The sequence below is a fragment of the Anomaloglossus baeobatrachus genome, chromosome 4 (assembly GCF_048569485.1).
Source record: "Anomaloglossus baeobatrachus isolate aAnoBae1 chromosome 4, aAnoBae1.hap1, whole genome shotgun sequence".
Taxonomy (NCBI): domain Eukaryota; kingdom Metazoa; phylum Chordata; class Amphibia; order Anura; family Aromobatidae; genus Anomaloglossus; species Anomaloglossus baeobatrachus.
In genome coordinates this window covers 116,676,630-116,696,914 of record NC_134356.1, presented here as the reverse complement: position 1 = coordinate 116,696,914, position 20,285 = coordinate 116,676,630, and the positions used below count along the sequence as shown (strand labels likewise).

General features: G+C 51.0%; 1 protein-coding gene across 1 annotated transcript in view; it reads right to left on the bottom strand.

Moving 5' to 3' along the window:
• The window catches only part of LOC142301283 (epithelial sodium channel subunit beta-like), an 88,483-nt gene that overhangs the window by 27,453 nt on the left and 40,745 nt on the right, over window positions 1–20,285 (bottom strand). Inside the window, exons 5-7 of the mRNA XM_075342312.1 lie at window positions 16,525–16,645; window positions 16,372–16,444; window positions 16,055–16,112 (exon numbers count right to left, since the gene is read on the bottom strand). Coding sequence (XP_075198427.1) covers window positions 16,055–16,112; window positions 16,372–16,444; window positions 16,525–16,645 — 252 coding nt within the window. The remainder of the gene's footprint in view (window positions 1–16,054; window positions 16,113–16,371; window positions 16,445–16,524; window positions 16,646–20,285) is intronic.

Below are 20,285 nucleotides of genomic sequence, written 5' to 3'. Positions count from 1 at the left end.
GCGCATTAGGGCGCGCGCGCGGTCATTGACCCTCTCTTAAAGGGCCAGCGTCCTCCAACAGGATATTGAAGATTTAGGTGCAGGGTATATAGGGGGTTCCTTTCCAAGTGGGCTGGGCCTGTTCTTCGTGTTTCCTAAGCTAGGAGTTAGGTCTTCCTGTGTTTTGCCTCGTACTCACATATCTCTCTTGTAGAGTCGTTCCTGCCTCGCCAACCGGTCCTGACGATTCCTGAACCACGAACGGTGACTGTCTGCCGTCTCGTCAGTCCCTACCGTCTCCGGATCCGTGTGGTGACCCACCTCCTCGCTTCGTTGGTTCCGGATTCTGCCTGCCATCATCTCGGCCTCTGAACCTGAGCTCTGTCACCCGGACTGCCTTCAGAGACTCCGTGGTCCCAGGCACTTCTTCACTCCACTCCTCTGAACGGACTGTCCTGCTACCCATAGTGCTCCGGCTACCGGGCACCTCGCCCTCGGTGAGGTGTTCAGTCCAGTGGATCCACCTCCTGGGCCTACCCGTCCTCCCGGTCCTAACATGTAGTATAATACAGGTGTATATAGTGGTGTAGTGGTGTAGTATAATACAGGTGTATATAGTGGTGTAGTGGTGTAGTATAATACAGGTGTATATAGTGGTGTAGTGGTGTAGTATATTACAGGTGTATATAGTGGTGTAGTATAATACAGGTGTATATAGTGGTGTAGTGGTGTAGTATAATACAGGTGTATATAGTGGTGTAGTGGTGTAGTATAATACAGGTGTATATAGTGGTGTAGTGGTGTAGTATAATACAGGTGTATATAGGGGTGTAGGGGTGTAGTATAATACAGGTGTATATAGGGGTGTAGGGGTGTAGTATAATACAGGTGTATAAAGGGGTGTAGTGATGTAGTATATAGTGGTATAGTATAGTATAGTAGTGTAGTTTATTACAGGTGTAGTGTATAGGGATGTATATTACAAGTGTAGTATGTGGCGGGTGTAGTGATGTAGTATATGGGGATTGTGTGTGTATGTATGTATACATTGTGTGTATGTGTATATATATTATATACACACACAGTATATATGCGTGTATGTATATATATATATATATATATATATATATATAGTAGAATCGAGTTAATTATATTAGTCCGGCCCTCTAAAACCATCCCAACTTCTCATGTGGCCCCATGGGAAAATTAATTGCCCACCCCTGGTCTAGAGTATCACTGAGGACTGCTGGCATAGTGTGCTACTTTATACTATGCCCCAATGTATACTGTGCTCGGCTCTATACCATGCCCCGCGCTGTACACCGTGCTCCGCTGTATTCCGCTCCCTGGTTTATTCCGCTCCATGCTGTATTCCACGCCCTGCTGTATTCCGCACCCCGCTGTATTCTGTGCCCCGCAGTATTCCATGCCCTGTTGTATTCCACACTCCGCTGTATTCTGTGCTCCGCTGTATACTGCGCTCTGCTGTATACCGTGCCCCACTCTATACCGCGCTCCTCAGTATACAACACTCCTCAGTATACAGCGCTCTGCTGTATTCCATGCTCCGCTGTATACCGCTCTCCTCAGTATACTGTGCTCCACTGTATTCCATGCCCTGCTGAATACTACGCTCTGCTATATACCATGCCCTACTGTATACTGCGCTCCTCAGTATACCGCACTCCACTGTATTTCATGCTCCGCTGTACACCACGCTCCTCAGTATACTGTGCTCCGCTGTATTCCGTGCCCGCTATATACCGCACCCCGCTGTATACTGCGCTTTGCTGTATTCCGCTGTATACCACGCTCCTCAGTATATTGTGCTCTGTTGTATTTTGTGCTCCTCAGTATACTGTGCCCCACTGAGCTGCTAGGATTGGAGGTCCGAGGTGAGCACACAAGATTGGGGGGAGTGGTTGTGGGGGTGCGAGGGGGGTGTGGTGGCAGTGAGGAGAGCGGCGGCAGGGGGGTTGAGAGGGTAGCGGCAGCGGGGTGGAGAGAGGAGGGAACGGGGATGGCGGGGAGAGCTGCAGCAGGGGGAGAGGGTAGCGGCAGTGGGAGGTAGGGGGGAGTGGCGGTAGCATGGAGAGCGGCGGGGGGATGGGGTAGCAGCGGCAGCCTGGCGCCGATACTCACACATCCCGAGCGGGTGATAGGGGAATGTGCAGCACACAGCATACGCTATGACCTCCACAAAGATGGTGGCGATCTCCTCCCTCTGCTGTGATCTTGACGGCCCAGGGGGCGTATCCAGCTTACAGCAGAAGCGGTCTGTGTTAAGTATAGGGTCAGAGCCCGACAACTGTTTCTTATGCACAGGGCGCTGCCATAAATGAGGTGAGTAACTGTCGTTACACATAGCAAAGCCAAGATGGCAGCCCCCAGTGCTACAGTAAAAATAGAATTAAATAAAAACTAAATAAAGTGTGAATTTAATTTTGTATTAAAAATACTTGATTTCATAATCACTATTAAAAATACAGAAATAAAAAAAGTGACACCTTCCCTTTAACATTGATCATCCTCTACTTTGCTTTCAAATTTTCTGTTATCTACAGTAATCACAAAAAATAGCTCAACTTTTAGAGAAAATCTGCTCCCTTTGGTGCTGTACCCCATATCACCTGCCATGTCCACTACCCTAGTGATTAGGTCCATGAACGTTACTTATGAGTTATCTTTTTTCCAGTTTTTACATCTTTAAAGTAGTTGCCATTACATTAACACTGATGATTTATCCTTAAAGGGAGCCTGTCAGGTCCAATATGCAATATGCACCCAGACTCACAAGCAGTTATGGGTGCATATTGCTAATACCTGTCTAACCATCCCTGTATACACTAGCATAGATAAAGAGCTCTTTAGAAAAAGTATTTGTAAAGATATTTTACCGTATGCTAATGAGCAAGGGTACTAGCCGCCTGGGCGTTAGTTCCCCGGCCAGTTCCCCGGCCAGTCGCCCCTCATTAGCATGTTAGTACGCCCCTGTGGGCCCCTGTGGGTATGCTATCATGCTAATGAATACACAGCGTCACAGGACACGTACATCCGGAGTTTTGGTCATACGCACTATGAAGCCGGATGTACGTGTCCTGGCTTCAAACTGAAGTAGTGCTCATGAAATCCAGCGATGGTGGCAGAGAGGTGAGTGAGTTCATCCTGTGACACTGCGTATTCATTAGCATGATTGTACCGCCCTGAGAGGGGCTTGGCCGCTCCCTGGCCGGGCCGAGCCGCTTGAGGTCCGGGCTCGGGTTGTCGGTGGCTTGAGCGCCTCCGGACCGGGGGCCACGTCGCTTTGTTAAGGGGAGGCAGTGGGGTGGTGATGTGGGACAAGGTTCGCAGCCGGGGGCCGCGTTGTCGTTGTACGGGTCATGACGCCACCCACGGGTCGTGGTGACGGGATGCACCACCGCTGCGGCTGGAGTGAAGGGGGCTCCCGGGATCAGTGTTGAAGGCACAGCCTGGATGTTAGCCCCTCCGTGGGTAGGGGTGGTGTGTCTCGGGGCCCGGTAGGACGGGCGATGATGTCGAGGTGCAGGGCGCCATGCTGCGGTGCGATGTCGTGCCGGATGGCACTGGTGTACTCACTATTAATTCACACTCAGAGTCACTGGTAAACCAAAGTTCGGGTATGGTCGGGTCTCGCAGACGGCTGCTTGTGTCCCTTGTGAGGCTGATGGTTGCCCCTTTCCCTTGCACCTCTTGTTTTGACTTTTGGCTCCCCTGCCTGAGCAGTGGTAGCCCGCTCCCCGGCGTTTACCTGTCGGTAGAGCCCTCGGTTGCCTGCAGGCGCTGGCCCGTCAGATGTTTGGCCCTTGGCAGTGGCTCTCACCCGGTATCGGTGGGCTGTTGCCTTCTTTCGGGACTTTGGGTGAGGATGAACCCGAGAGGTCCAGACTGCAGTCAGTGAATTTGCCTAAACTCAGTGGCTTCTAAGCTAGGACAGGGTCTGAGTACCCGGTTTCTGGTGCTCCGGTAAACGGTTGACTCCCCGGTTCAGGGCCGGTGGGCTCTAACCCTGGCCCGATTCCAACGGTTCCGCCAGTTACTATACCGGTACTCCTTCAGGTGGCCACCACCGTCTGCCTGCCTGACGTTACGGGGATCCCAGGCTCCAACCCGGGTCCCTGACAGCTCTGCTCCTCTACACCTCCTGTCACTGTCACTCTACAACTCCAAACTCTTGACTACACTGTTTGTATTTCCTGCCTCAGGGCAGTAGTCTACTCGGTGGGCGTGTCTTTCCGCCTGACTCCACCCACCTGGTGTGCCCTACTTGCCCTGAGGGAGGCATCAGGTCTCCCTTTGGGGTGATGGGTGTGTCCTCACAAGGGATGGGTGTGTGTGTGTTGTGTGGTAGGTGTTGTTACCTGTGACCCCTGGGGTCCAGGGCGTCACATTCCCCCTTGGTTTAATGCAGACCGTCCGCGGGCTGCCCGACCAACTCCGGTTTATTTTTGTTTTCTTTTAACTGGAAAAAACAGGAAACATTTACAATTATAATAACATTTTTACAACCATAAGGTTACTGAAGGTCTTCCCATAACGGGAGGCATTTTACTTTAACGTTGCATAACTTTATTAATGGAACGGGTTCATGTCCTTCCGCCTTTCCCACCCAAACAACCTAGCCTTGATGCTGCCCCTAAGAAATGGGCAGCACCCCTTTTCCCCAGTCCGGAAACAGGAACATGGCCAGATCATCCAGGCGGGAACGGGTACGGTGCGGCGCACCCGGCAGTTGTGAAAGGGCTCCCCGGAGGATGGTCACCGGTCCCGGTGGTGACCGGACCCCAGCCTGCTCTGCTGCGGGTCCTTCCTCCAATCTGCCTCTCCGGAGGCTAACGGAATGGGAAGGCATGTAAAGGGGGCAGCATGGGGCAATATTTACAAGCCCAATAGTTTTTGGGTGGCCAGGGTGGGCCTTGTCCATGAGCAGTCACTTACGCAAATGGGATTAAACAGGGGTCAACATAAGTCCCAACGGGGACGGGTCCTTTTATAGCCTAATCAGGTGAGCATCTTGGCAATTGGTTATTTGTTCATTCAGCTTATATACACAATCAAGTCTCGGACCCCTAAATGGCAGTCTCCCTATACCTAAGCGGGGGCCTGCCTAGTTTGGGGCTGTGAAGATGTAATTTACCCTCTCACTGTATATGCTGTGATACTATGTCATGATATGTATATTTCCCTGGTTGTATTAGTTGTAATTCATGTATTTCCTTGGGGGAGCTACTGGTCTCAATGTGTCTCTCTCATACAATTGTAGTCTTGGCATCTAATGTGATTATGTAAATAGCCTGTCCTCTTCTTTCCAGAGTTGTGTATCTAATCTGTAATTGCATTGGCCAGTGAAGGAATAGTCATTGTTCTTTACAGCAGGGGATCCCTTCATCTACTGTGGCTGGCAGACATATTGGAGCCCTGTGATGGACCAAACCATTGATGATAGGATGTGTGACCCCTACCCCCTGAACAAACATGGTGGGCTGGTCAAGCAGCCCAGACAATGCATTTCCCTTTTTGTAACTTCAGAGTGAGCTGAAACTTGAAGAGAGAAGGAGCTCCCAGCCTGGGTGGCTGTGGACACGGACGGAGCTAGGCCTGTGTGGCGGCCCGTGGGATTGTGTGGAACTCTTTGGACTACTGTAAGGACGATTACTTTGTTATCCGGTCCGAGGATTGTCGGGAAGGGCCCCCGAATCTGTTTTATGTGGACTTATCGTGTGCTGTTCCAGTGTTCTTGTGAATAAACCTGTTGGATCGTCCCTCGGCCTCGTCCATCCTTTGCTCTGTTGTACACTCCCGTCACAGGGGCGGGTGGATCGTCTCAGTACTAGGGTGTCAGTAGAGGGTAACGGGGGAGCGGGGACGACAGGTCCCTCTTCCCGGGTGTTGGGTGGAGTAGGTAGAGGCCTAGGGGTACTGGGGGTCGGTGCATCCCTGGGCACTGGCTCTGCTGGTTCTCTGGCGGGCGTTTTCGTCTCCACTTCTTCCGCGGGTTGCGGGAACATTATCACAGGAACAATCACCGCACCATTCTGCATGGGCCAGTCTGCTGGGAAATCTCCCATGACGGTATGGATCACCTCCTTCTTTGTGGCCTCGCCACGAGGCACGGGAACTGCGGACTCTTCTACCAACTTCAGGGGATCCGGGCATTTCTTCAGGTGGTTCCTGGAAACGGTAGCTGTGGTTTTCTCCTGGTCGTGACTGATCAGGTAGGTCTTCTCATTCTCCCATCCGGTGGGCTGTATAACATACGGGGTCCTCTCCCACTGATCGTGAAGCTTATGGGTTCTGCGTTTACGCTTCAGCACCTCATCTCCTGGTTCGAAGGGAGTAGCCGATGCTCATTGGTTAAAGCGCTGTTCCTGCTTCTCCCAGCTCTGACACAGGTTCCGCTCCACATACTCTTGAATCCGCCGGTACTGTACTTGGCGTTTGGTATCCCAGCTGGCGTTGGAGGGCAGGGCTTCGGGCGCTTCCAAGCCCATCTCTAAGTCTACCGGCAATTGCCCGGGTCGGGCCCTCATCAGGTACGCCAGGGTACACTTGGTGGAAGTACAGGGTATGTTGTTGTACATAACTACCAAGTCGGGCAGCTTCTCCGGCCACAAGTTCCGCTCTTCCAGGGGCAATGTTTTGAGGAGGTTCAGGACCAGATGGTTCATTTTCTCACACATCCCATTGGTCTGGGCATGGTAAAGGGTGGTCCGGATTTTCTTGCACCCGTACAAGTGGCAGAACTCCTGAAACACTTCTGCTTCAAAGGCCGGACCCTAATCCGTAAGCACCCTTTCCGGGTAGCCATGGGGCCGGCAGAAGTAGTCTTGAAAGGCCCTGGCAGCAGTGCGGCCAGTCAGATCTTTTACCCGGACAACCATGAATCTGGAGTAGTGGTCCACGATGGTTAAGGCGTAGGTGTACCCGTTTCGGCTGGGCGCAAGCTTGACATGGTCCAAGGCAACCAATTCCAGCGGCTGGTGGGTAACAATCGGCTGCCACGGAGCCCTTTGGCTAGCTTTATCCCGTCTTCTCAGCGTACAAGGGCCGCACTCGCGGCACCACGCCTCTACGGAATCCCACATCCCACTCCAGTAGAACCGCTCTCATAACAGCATCTCCAGCTTTTTCCAACCGAAGTGCCCAGCGCCGTCATGATAAGCTCGAAGAACCTTGGGTACTCAATCCTGAGGCACCACCAACTGGCGAACCTTCTATTGGGTCTTTGGGTCGATCAACTCCCAGTACAACGTCTGCTGGTACAGGCACAGGCGGTCCCACTCTTTCCACAGTCGCTGGGCCTCGGAGGGGGCCGCTGGGTCCATTCGGCGCACGCCTTGGGCTAGCAGGGTCTTAACCAGTCAGACCGCAGGCGCCTGGTCTTGGGCTTCTCGACACTCCATACTGGGCAGCAGATCGAGGTCCACCTGCTGCTGGACCACACAGGGCTTCTCCTCCTGTGGCCGGTGGAACGCGAGCAGCTCTATCTCCTCCAGATAGTCCTCTTCCGCTCCCTCGTCAGATAGATGCGGCATCCTGGACAGGGCGTCTGCGTTGGTATTCTTGCGCCCGGCCCGGTACTTGACGGTGAAGTCGTAGTTAGACAGCCGAGCCATCCACCTTTGCTCGAGAGCGCCTAGCTTGGCCCTGTCCACGTGCGTTAACGGGTCGTTGTCCGTGTAGGCGGTGAACTTTGCTGCGGCCAGGTAGTGCTTGATCCTTTCGGTTATTGCCCACATCAGGGCCAGGAACTCCAGTTTGAAGGAGCTGTAGTTCTCGGGGTTCCGCTCGGTGGGTCGAAGCTTCCGGCTAGCATAGGCGATCACCTTCTCCTTTCCGTCCTGGACCTGGGACAGTACAGCGCCTAGGCCCACATTGCTGGCGTCCGTGTACAACACAAAGGGGAGGCCATAGTCAGGGTAGGCTAGGATCTCTTCTCCTGTCAATGCCGACTTCAGCTGCCGAAAGGACTCTTCCTGCTGCTCACCCCACACAAACGAGGTCCTGGATGGTCTACCAACCTTGGTCTGTCCCACGAGGAGGTCTTGCATCGGGGAGGCCATGTTCGTGTACCCCTTGATGAGGCGGCGGTAGTAGCCCACCAGGCCTAAGAACTGCCGTACCTCTCTCACTTTGGTCGGGCGGGGCCATTCCTGGATGGCGGTGATCTTCTCCAAGTCCGGGGCCACACCCTCAGCACTCACCACATGCCCGAGATACTGCACTTTGGACTTCAGCAGGTGGCATTTGGACGGCTTCAGCTTCATCCCGTATTTAGCTAGGGCCGCAAACACTTCCGCCAGGTGCTCCAGATGGGATTCATACATCCTTGAGTATACGATCACATCATCCAGATACAGTAGAACTGTTTCGAAGTTAAGATGACCAAAACAACACTCCATGAACCTCTGGAAGGTCCCCGGGGCATTACACAGCCCGAATGGCATGCTGTTGAATTCGCAGAGTCCCATCGGGGTAGTGAACGCGGTTTTCTCACGGTCCTCCGGCGCAATGGCCACCTGCCAGTAGCCACTGGTGAGATCAATAGTGGAGAAATAGTTAGCGCTTTTTAGCGCGGCCAGAGACTCTTCGATGCGGGGGAGAGGGTAGGCATCCTTATGTGTGATCTGGTTGATTTTGCGGTAGTCCACGCACATCTTCATGGTGCCATCCTTCTTCTTCACTAGCACCAGTGGGGCTGCCCAGGGACTACAACTCTCCTGAATGACCCCCGCCTCCTTCATGTTGTGCAGCATATCTTTAGCGCACTGATAATGTGCTGGGGGAATTGGCCTATACCTCTCCTTAATGGGCGGGTGTGTGCCTGTAGGGATATGGTGTTGGACCCCCTTAATCCTCCCGAAGTCTAGCGCATGTTTGCTAAAAACTTGCCCGTACTCCTGAACCACCCGGTATACCCCCTCCTTGTGATGTGCTGGGGTAGATTTGGTGTCGACATGTAGCTCCCGGTACCAGGCCTCTGGCTTTAAGGGTGGTGTATTGTGGCCAGTGTCGGGTACAGGGACAGTGGGAGCGGTCTTGTGGATGCCGTGGGTGTCTATGGTGAACAGCTTAGCTATCGTGGCGTAGCGGGGGAGCCTAACTTCTTCTTCTCCACAGTTCAGCACTCTCACCGGCACCCTCCCCTTCTTGACGTCAATCACCCCTCTGGTGGCCATTACAGTGGGCCAGTGTTCCGAAGATGAGGGCTCCACCATCGCCGGGTAATCCCGTCCCTGGGGGCGACTGCTGCCCTGCACCAGATCATCATTTCACTCCTGGGCGGCACCACCAGGCAAGCCACATCCATCACCCGCACACCACCAATCTCGCCATCTGTCAGGTTCACTTGCTGCCGTTGCAGGAGGGCCCGGATCTCGCGCTGGAGTGCCCTCTGCTGGCCCCCTCCTGCCATGGCGGACAACTGCAGCAGGAAACTCAACACCTCACCCATATAGTGCTCCATCACATTCGTCCCCAGAACTATCTTCGGGTTACGGTCACTAGACTCATGCAGTACTACAATCATTCCCTGGCGCTTCAGTTCTGTCCTTCCCACAGTCAGGGTTACTTCCTTAAACCCCACTTGAGTCATAGGGAGGCCGTTAGCTGCAACACCAGTCATGCTACTGTCGGGAGGGCTAAGTTCACTGTCATCCCAATACCGCTGGTACAACGTATAGGGCAGTCATGGTGAACCTTTTACAGGCCGAGTGCCCAAACTGTAGCCCTAAACCCAATTTTTTTTCCGAAGTGCCAACCAATCCTATCATGTAAATAATTGATTGTAACCTTACCTTTGCCATCTTCTCTTCAGCAGGGGCATCACACTCATGCTTACCACACATTGAAGCTGAGCCCCTGCCCTTTCCAGACACAGCAGTTGGATTGATCTTTCTGGAAAAAATTGCAGCATATTAGACAGAGATTTTAGCCTGGAATGCAATCAGAGGTCACCCTATAATCCACATCTACATTTCAAAGTCTAAACATCTTGAAATCCCATAAAGACGTACGAGTTGCTCCCCTCCCCATCATTGTGTAGTTATGTCCCTCTTCCTCGGCCACTTCCTGGTAAACATGTCCCCCATCCTGATATATATTTCCTACATTCTGGTATATTTGTCCCTATCACGGCCCCATCCTGGTAAATGTCCTCCATCCTGGTAAATGTTACCCATTCTGGCATGTTCCTCCATGCTGGTAAATGTACCCCATCCTGACATATTGCCCATCCTTGTAAATGTTCCCCCATCATGGCATGTACCCCATTCCTGGTAAATGTCCTCCATTCTGGTAAATGTTCCCAATCCTGGTTAATTTACCCCCATCCAGGTAAATGTACCCCTTCCTGGTAAATGTACCCTATCGTGCCATGTTTCCTCCATCCTGGCATGCATGTTTCCCCATCCTGGCATGCATGTTTCCCCATCATGGCATGCACGTTTCCCCATCATGGCATGCATGTTTCCCCATCATGGCATGCATGTTTCCCCATCATGGCATGCATGTTTTCCCCATCCTGGCATGCATGTTTCCTCCATCCTGGCATCCATGTTTCCCCCATCCTGGCATGCATGTTTTCCCCATCCTGGCATGTATGTTTCCTCCATCCTGGCATGCATGTTTCCCCATCATGGCATGCATGTTTCCTCCATCCTGGCATGCATGTTTCCTCCATCATGGCATGCATGTTTCTCCATCATGGCATGCATGTTTCCTCCATCCTGGCATGCATGTTTCCCCATCCTGGCATGCATATTTCCCCCATCCTGGCATGCATATTTCCCCCATCCTGGCATGCATGTTTTTCCCATCCTGGCATGCATGTTTCCTCCATCATGGCATGCATGTTTCCCCCATCCTGACATGCATGTTTCCTCCATCCTGGCATGCATGTTTCCCCATCATGGCATGCATGTTTCCCCATCCTGGCATGCATATTTCCCCCATCCTGGCATGCATGTTTTCCCCATCCTGGCATGCATGTTTCCTCCATCCTTGCATGCATTTTTTCCCATCATGGCATGCATGTTTCCTCCATCCTGACATGCATGTTTCCTCCCATCCTGGCATGCATGTTTCCCCATCATGGCATGCATGTTTCCTCCATCCTGGCATGCATGTTTCCCCATCCTGGCATGCATATTTCCCCCATCCTGGCATGCATATTTCCCCCATCCTGGCATGCATGTTTCCTCCATCCTGACATGCATGTTTCCTCCCATCCTGACATGTATGTTTCCCCCATCCTGGCATGCATGTTTCCTCCATCCTGGCATGCATGTTTCCTCCATCCTGGCATGCATGTTTCCTCCATCCTGGCATGCATGTTTCCTCCATCCTGGCATGCATGTTTCCTCCATCCTGGCATGCATGTTCCCTCCATCCTGGCATGTATGTTTCTTCCATCCTGGCATGCATGTTTCCTCCATCCTGGCATGCATGTTTCCTCCATCCTGGCATGCATGTTTCCTCCATCCTGGCATGCATGTTTCCTCCATCCTGACATGCATGTTCCCTCCATCCTGGCATGTATGTTCCCTCCATCCTGGCATGTATGTTTCCTCCATCCTGACATGCATGTTTCCTCCATCCTGGCATGTATATTTCCTCCATCCTGGCATGCATGTTTCCTCCATCCTGGCATGCATTGTTCCCCATCCTGGCATGCATTGTTCCCCCTCCTGGCATGCATGTCCCTCCTCCCCCCCCATGCTGGCAAGCATGTTTCCCCCCCATCCTGGCATGCATGTCCACCACCGCATGCTGGCATGTGCGTTCCACCTCCCCCACCCCATGCTGGCATGTGCGTTCCCCCTCCCCCACCCCATGCTGGCATGTGCGTTCCCCCTCCCCGTGCTGGGATGTGCGTTCCCCCACCCCACGCTGGCATGTGCGTTCCCCCACCGCCACCCCACGCTGCCAAGTGCGTTCCCCCACCGCCACCCCACGCTGCCAAGTGCGTTCCCCCACCGCCATCCCACGCTGCCAAGTGCGTTCCCCCACCGCTACCCCACGCTGCCAAGTGCGTTCACCCCCACCCCACGCTGGCATGTGCGTTCCCCCACCCCATGCTGGCGCTGCCCCACCCCACCCCCACACGAGTTATATATATATTAAAAAAAAAAAAGCAACACACAACTTACCTGCACACGCTCCCTTGCTGCGCGCTGCTGGGTCCTCAGTTCCCACGTGGCCAGCAGACGGCGCCGGCGCCGCTCGCTGACGCTCCTCCGTCTCCTAGGCAACACACCTGCAGCCTGGGGGAGGAGGAGTGTCAGAGCGGAGGAGAAATGTCTCCTCCACTCCAACACAGATTTGATCTGCCGGCGCGACTGCACTAGCAGACCAAAACTGCAGGGTCGGGCGACAGCACGCGTGCCAGCAGAATGGGCTCAGCGTGCCCCTGGTGGCACGCGTGCCATAGGTTCGCCATCACTGGTATAGGGCATGGTCATTACCTGCGATCCAGTGTCCAGTAAGGCTGTGGTAGGGACCCCATCCACTGCCACCGAGATGATAGGGCGGCCTCCAACATACCGGTCCCGCCAGTCCGCCGGGCTATGGGGGTCTACTCCTGAGGATTGGCCCTTGGCCCCAGGGGTTGCTCGTTTAACGGACAGCGAGGAGCATAATGCCAGGCTGGTTACACCGGTTACACACCAGCGGCCCATACCGGGGGTCATTGGCCCTCCTCTGCTGCATCCACGGGACATCCTCGGGGCGGTCGGCGAGCTGGATGGTCTCCAGGGGCTTGACTCTCGCCGGAAGTTTGAGTGCGGCGATCACCCGGATGAGATCCTCGTTCATGCGTTGCACCTTATCAGCCAGCTCGTCCCTCAACCCAGCGGGCGCAGCCGGGGCCGGTAGGGACAACAGCGACAGGAGCAGTGGCGGCCGGCCAGGGGGCCGCGTCCGGGGGGGTTAACCTCCAGGGGCTGCAAGGCCTTGATTGCCTGCTCTTTCACTACTGCAAAGTCCAGATCAGGGTGCTCAAGGGTCCACAGCCGCAGCTGCTTGCGGTCTTCAGCAGACCCCAGGCCCCGTAGGAACTGCTCCACCAACATCTTGTTGCTATCGGCCTCACTGATGGTATCTACCCGCTTCAGGATTCGGAGAGCCGTCTGCAGACGTAAGGCATAGTCCCTGATGCTGTCTGCTGACCGCTGCCAGCAGTGGTAAAACTGCATCCGGAGTTCGGCTGCGGTGCGAGTCTCAAGGCTGCCTGGAGCATTTCAAAGATAGTGGTCACAGAGGACTGGTCCGCGTCAGCCCAGGTCTCCGTCTCCTGCTCAGCTGCCCCAGTCAGCTGACCTAAGACTACCACCGCATGCTGCTTGCCAGTCATGTCACACAGGTTGAGAACTGAGCATATCTTTTTCCGGATAGCCTGCAATGTATCAGGCTTCCCGTCGTACTGGTGTAGCCAGGCTGCACTGGGCACATAGGGCAGGGAGATCGGCATTACCTGGGTGACCGCCGGACCCGCGGCCTCCTCCGCTCGTGTGACCGGAGCAGGGACGACTGCATCTCCGCCGTCGGGCGCCGCCGCTCCGACGGCCTGCGCCATCCCATCGTCTCCGCTGGGTGCCGACATGTTCTCGCCGCTTCCCCCTTGGTTTTCTTCCAGCACTCCTCCTTTGGGGGCGGGGCTTCACCTTTGCACCTTCACTGCTCGGGGAAGATGACTTGAGTGGGAAACTTTCACGCCCAAGATGGTGGGGCTTCAACTTTTTCGGCAGGACGCCGCTGACGGATACTTCTAAGGCGCACTTCCACAGGTAAGTGGACTGTTCGAATCCTGTTCGTGAGGCCAGAAGAGTCGATGTGTACTGCCCTGAGAGGGGCTCGGCCGCTCCCTAGCCGGGCCGAGCCGCTCGAGGTCCAGGCTCGGGTTGTCGGTGGCTCGAGCGCCTCCGGACCGGGGGCCACGTCGCTCTGTTAAGGGGAGGCAGTGGGGTGGGGATGTGGGACGAGGTTCGCAGCCGGGGGCAGCATTGTTGTACGGGTCATGACGGCACCCACGGGTTATGGTGACGGGAAGCACCACCGCTGCGGCTGGAGTGAAGGGGGCTCCCGGGATCGGTGTTGAAGGCGCAGCCTAGATGTTAGCCTCTCCGTGGGCAGGGGTGGTGTGTCTCGGGGCCCAGTGGGACGGGCGATGATGTCGGGGTGCAGGGTGCCGTGCTGCGGTGCGATGTGCCCGGATGGCACTGGTGTACTCACTATTAATTCACACTCAGAGTCACTGGTAAACCAAAGTTCGGGTTTGGTCGGGTCCCGCAGCCGGCTGCTTGTGTCCCTTGTGAGGCTGATGGTGGCCCCTTTCCCTTGCACCTCTTGTTTTGACTTTTGGCTCCCCTGCCTGAGCAGTGGTAGCCCGCTCCCCGGCGTTTAGCTGTGGGTAGAGCCCTCGGTTGCCCGCAGGCGCTGGCCCGTCAGATGTTTGGCCCTTGGTGGTGGCTCTTACCCGGTATCGGTGGACTTTGGGTGAGGATGAACCCGTGAGGTCAAGACTGCAATCAGTGAATTTGCCTAAACTCAGTGGCTTCTAAGCTAGGACGGGGTCTGAGTACTCGGTTTCTGGTGCTCCGGTAAAAGGTTGACTCCCTGATTCAGGGACGGCGGGCTCCAACCCTGGCTCGGTCCTTACGGTTCCGCCGGTTGCTATACCGGTACTCCTGCAGGCGGCCACCACCATCTGCCTGATCTTATGGGGATCCCAGGCTACAACCCGGGTCCCTGACAGCTCTGCTCCTCTACACCTCCTGTCACTGTCACTCTACAACTCCAAACTCTTGACTAGACTGTTTGTATTTCCTGCCTCAGGGCAGTAGTCTCCTCGGTGGGCGTGTCTTTCCACCTGACTCCACCCACCTGGTGTGCCCTACTTGGTCTCCCTTTCGGGTGACGGGTGTGTCCTCACAAGGGATGGGGGTGTGTATTGTGCGGTGGGTGTTGTTACCTGTGACCCCTGGGGTCCAGGGCGTCACATGATAGTACACCCACAGGGGCGTATTAACATGCTAATGAGAGGCGACTGGCCGGGGAACTAACGCCCAGGGGGCTAGTCCCCTCGCTCATTAGCATACAGTAAAAGATCTTTAGAAATTATTTTAATAAAGATCTCTTTATCTATGCTAGTGTATACAGGGACAGTTAGGCAGGGATTAGCAATATACATCCAGAACTTCTCGTGAGTCTGGGTGCATATTGCACCTGACAGGTTCCCTTTAAGATAGGTATTCAATGTCTGATCAGCCGGGGTATGACACTCTGCCCCACTGCTGATCAGCTGTTTTCTGTGCCATCAACATCAACAGGCAGCCAGAAATGCACAGCTCCGGAGCTGCCCAATCAACTGATGGTGGCCGCGCCAAAGTACTGCATATCTGCCTCCTATTGGTTAGAATGGGAGGCAGATGTGCAGTACTCAGCTGCAGCCCCTATCAGTTCATGGAGCAGCTCTGGAACTGTGTGTTACCAAAGGGACCTAGAACAGCTGGTCAGAAGGGGTACGGGGTGTTGGACCCCAGCCAATCAGAGATTGATGACCTATCCTAAGGATAGGCCATAATTGTTAAAGTAGTGTACAGTCTCTTTAATATAATCAGGTGTACTGGTTGAACCACTTAATTTGAAGTGAATTAAACTTAACTCGAATCTCATGAAAAATTTGAATTCTTAACAATTCAAATGTTATTTTAATAAATTTGATTGATTTAAATCCAGTAACATGGTGGCCACTTGGCTACCATTTTCCTGGATTTGGCTTATTGTCGATAAGGGTTTAAAAAAATGATACTTATCTCTCATTCTACACAGCTCCCTGCCCAGTCCTCTGCACAGAGATTCCTGCAGTTCAGTCTGCCATCTTCACAAAGCTCTGCTGCTCCTCTGGTCATCACAAGGCCCCACCCAATGCATTGACATTGCATGAGGCCTAGTCAGTCCAATTGAGGCAAGTCTACCGAATTTGAATTCCGGCAGACAGATTCACTCATCTCTGGTGTATTAGATCACTTTACATCTTTGTCCCTTGAGTGAAACTTACCAAGTAGGTATTGCTGGGCCATTGGGATGAAGAAAGAGTAAGCTCATAAATCTCCTCACTATGACCAGAAACACAAGACACCATTAATATGGTTATGATCATTTCAGTCTGGTACAACACACAAGGCAAACTAGCAATGTCTATAATTCTCCTGTTTTAAAAGGAACTATAATGCTTTCTGTCCCAGAAATGTCGTCATCTTGCCATTGGCATTATACTTTCTGTACATGTTAAGTATTAGATAACCGGGAAATGACAAAGATATGTGAAAACTGTAAATGATATAAGGGATCTATCTTGTTACAGTTAATACTTACTCACACTGGAGAGGACAGTGCCATTTCAGTTGGTCGTGGGATAGTTTATATTCATACATCTCCACGCAGTTATCTGGTAAGAGAAAGCCCCATCTGAGGTCACTGGGTGGTCTTCAGCCTGGGTTATGTAACCTAGTGGGAATATGTACTTACTCACGGACAGCTCACTGATATTACACAGAGGTACATCCAACTCTGGGGGTGCTGGGAACTCCCACATTCTACAGCCACAGTTCTTGATCATCTTGGTCTGCGCACAGCTCTTCTTGCAAGCCTTGGGGCAAGTGCAAATGTACACAACTGTATGACACATTATATACACAAGTAGACTGCAAACGTAGAAATATGTTCTTAGCTGGATTTACTGCTTCCTTCTACCGAGCTCTGAATAATGACTGTAGTTTATGTTTCAAGAGATTGCTGGATTTGCCCTTAAACGACATGATGACTTGACAGACTGGCTAACCATGAAAGTAGAAGTATTTTCCTTGTTCTGGGTAATTTCTAAAAACGCCAGTATAGTAGGCTAGAAAATTTAGTTTATTGCTAATTACATATTTACTCAATTATTTAGATGTTGTTTTATGTTAAAAGGAAACCTGACATCAGAAAAACTCCTGATAGCTGACCCCATGCATCTGTAGGCAGTTACATGCTAATTACGGAATGGTGTTTGCAGCTAAACTATAGGTTTTGTGGTTTTGCTCTAGTTATCAATTAAAATTTGCCTCTCTCACTGTAAAACCATTACACTGAGTCATGGGGCGGTATGCTATCCTTGCTGAGTCATTTAAAAAAAACAACAAAACACCCAGTCCTTTTGATTAGCCGCCTGGTGGTGTCAGTGTAGACATCTGAAATCCAGCTCATACACTTGCAGGATTGATACTCAGAACGCCTGTGTGAAGCACAATGAGCCGGGATGTATATACCTCAGTCTCTTTAAGTGTAGCCCCCTGAGACACTCAGGGAACTACAGGGACCTGCATCCACTTGCAAAATCCTAGTTCTCCACTCCACACTGGGCATAGAGGGTTAACCATGTAAGGGGATGGTCGCCATGGGAACGAATAACTGGGTATAGCCAGCCTGGTGGGAGGGATCAGCAGTCAGTCAGTAGTGAGTTGAGAGAGTGTGGCACACAGGAGAGGTGTGCGGACATGCCCGAGCTGGGTCCGAGTAATGGTGACCCGGGGACATGGGAGAGAGGTCGCCAGGACGAGTACCGGAGATATTGCTGGGACAGGAGCACGAACAGGGCACAGGGCCCTAGGTCAAGTGTCAGTTTCAAATGGTTTGATAAATACCTGCCCGGTGAGGACACCTTCACGGACTTCACCGAACCAAATAATTATCCGGGGGCATCAGCAGTAAACTAGGATCGGGTTTCAGACACTTACCTCCCCGCAGGGTCCGCACTGCCTGCCGTACGGAGTAGGAGACTGTACCCCAAAAGGGACAGTCAGGCCCCAAATGCTCCATCCACGCTACGGGGACCCAACCAACAACCTGGGTCACTACATTGGCACTGATACTCCTGGGATCTGAACCAGCAACCCCTGGGTCCAAGTGAGTAGAGACTGTTAAAGACAACCTGGTGTGGTCTCCGTTATTACCACCGTTACATCTCCCAGGCACGGCCCTACCTGTGGAGGGCCTAACACTATTCCTAAAATCACCACCAACCCTGGGAGTACCCACATTCAGCAGTTTTGTTTCTCCATCCTTAACCGCAACCCACAGGTGGCGTCACATGACAATAACGCTTCACTCCTGTAAATATTCCCCCTTACAAAAGGAGCCCAGGGCACGGAACTGGCCAACAGCCACCAAAGTGACATTCCCAAGTATAAGTGCTGCCCGGGACCGAGTACCCCTTTCCCTGGGCGACACACAAGCTCAATGACAGAATGACAGAGGTGTTCTAAGTCCGGACTCTGCAAGTGTATACGCACTGAAATCTCCAGACTGGAGTGATCAGAAGAAAAGGGCGTTTTATTAAATAGATGACTTGGTGACTTGGCCGAGATGTCATACCACCCCGATGACGTTGGGTAATGCTTTTACACACACAGAGGCAAGATTTTAATTTATAATTATAACAAAACCACAACAAATAGTTTTGATACAAACACAGCTGTAATTATCATGTAATTGCCTACAGACGAATGGTGTTATGTTACTTTACTAAGGTTAATACATTTCTTAGATGTGGTTTTGAGCGGTTTGTGGGGTGCTTTTTTTAGAACGGTGTCATTTTTGGATATTTTCTGTCACCTAGGCCTTTTAAAATCACTTCAAATATAATGTGGTCCCTAAAAAAAAATGGATTTGTAAATTTTGTAGGAAAAATGAGAAATTGCTGATAAACTTTAACCCTTTTAACTTCCTAACAAATAAAAGATCTTTCAAAAATTGTGCTGATGTAAAGTAGACTTGTGGGAAATGTTATTTATTAACTATTTTTGTGCTATAACTCTCTGATTTAAGGGCATAAAAATTAAAGTTTAAAATTTGAGAAATTTTCTAAATGTTCTTAAAATTTCTTATATTTTCACAAATAAAGACAAAAAATATTGTATTAAAATTACCACTATCATGAAATACAATATGTCGCAAAAAAGAATTTCAGAATCACCAGGATCCATTGAAGAATTCAGAGTTTTTACATTGCACTGTAAATTCACACTGGTAAGAATTGAAAAAATTGGCCCAGTCATGAAAGTGAAAACAGGCAGGGGGGGTGAAGGGGTTAAAGCAATAGTTCATTTTATGGTGATGTGTTGCCTTAAGTTTGACAACATTTTCCAACATTAGTGCTTTTTAGTACAGGAGCTCAAGCAATTGCAGAATCAAGTTTCCTGGGAGGACTAAGCAAATCTCTAAAAATACCGGTAGATAGTTTTTAAAAAATATTTATAAAGAAAATTGGAAATAAACAAATCAAATATCGTCCTTTCCTATTTAGTAAATTAACTCTTTAGGACCAGTCAATATTTTGTTTCTCCACTTTTTTTTTTCTAACTTTCCTCCAAAAGCCATAAGTTGTCATTCTGTGGAAAAGTTCCAGATGCTATGTGATATGTGGAATATCACCAGTATCTGCCGTTTGTGGAGGGTGCGCACATCCCCCTTCATTCCCAGGCTGTGAATACGATGTCGTTTTGCAGGAAGGGATTAAGCAAAAATAAATATATTTGCTATTCCTGCATTCTTAAAAATCTGATTATTTGAAATAAAATATAGATTTTTTTCCCCATTTTTCACTACAGTAATGTGAATGCAATAAAGGAAAAACACTGACATATGACTAGATAGATAAATAAAAAAGATATGGCTGCTGAATAAAAAGGGAGAAAAACAGAAACACAATAATAATAAAAAAATATATTAGCTGCAATATAAATCGTTAAAAAGGTAAAAGCACAAAGCAAAAGCCATGACAGTAATATCAATTATGTATTTAAAAGCAATAGCCCAAGGAAGAATACGAAACATCAACATATATTACAAAAAGTGCCCATAAATAAATAATACAAATACACTGACATTGCATAGAAGCATATTGTATGCTCAGTGGTGGCGAATAGTGCAAGTAGAGTACGAAGTACCTATAAAATGATTGGGTCTAGAAGATGTACTCCTAATGGACACTGACTGGGACTGAATAACCACGAGTGCTGCTACAATACATCTGATATCCCAAAAGTCACATTATGCTCAGAAAGTGCACTACTATGACTGCAAGTATCATAAGTAATACTACTACACTAAGAAAGTCCACAGCAACTTTCCAGCTTTAGCCTTTAAAAATATAAAGATTTATTAAATAGTAACTGTACCTTCAATGAACTTTCCTGTTACTTGTGTGTCCTGTGTATGTACATAAGGAATAACAGTTTTCTGGTTATTAA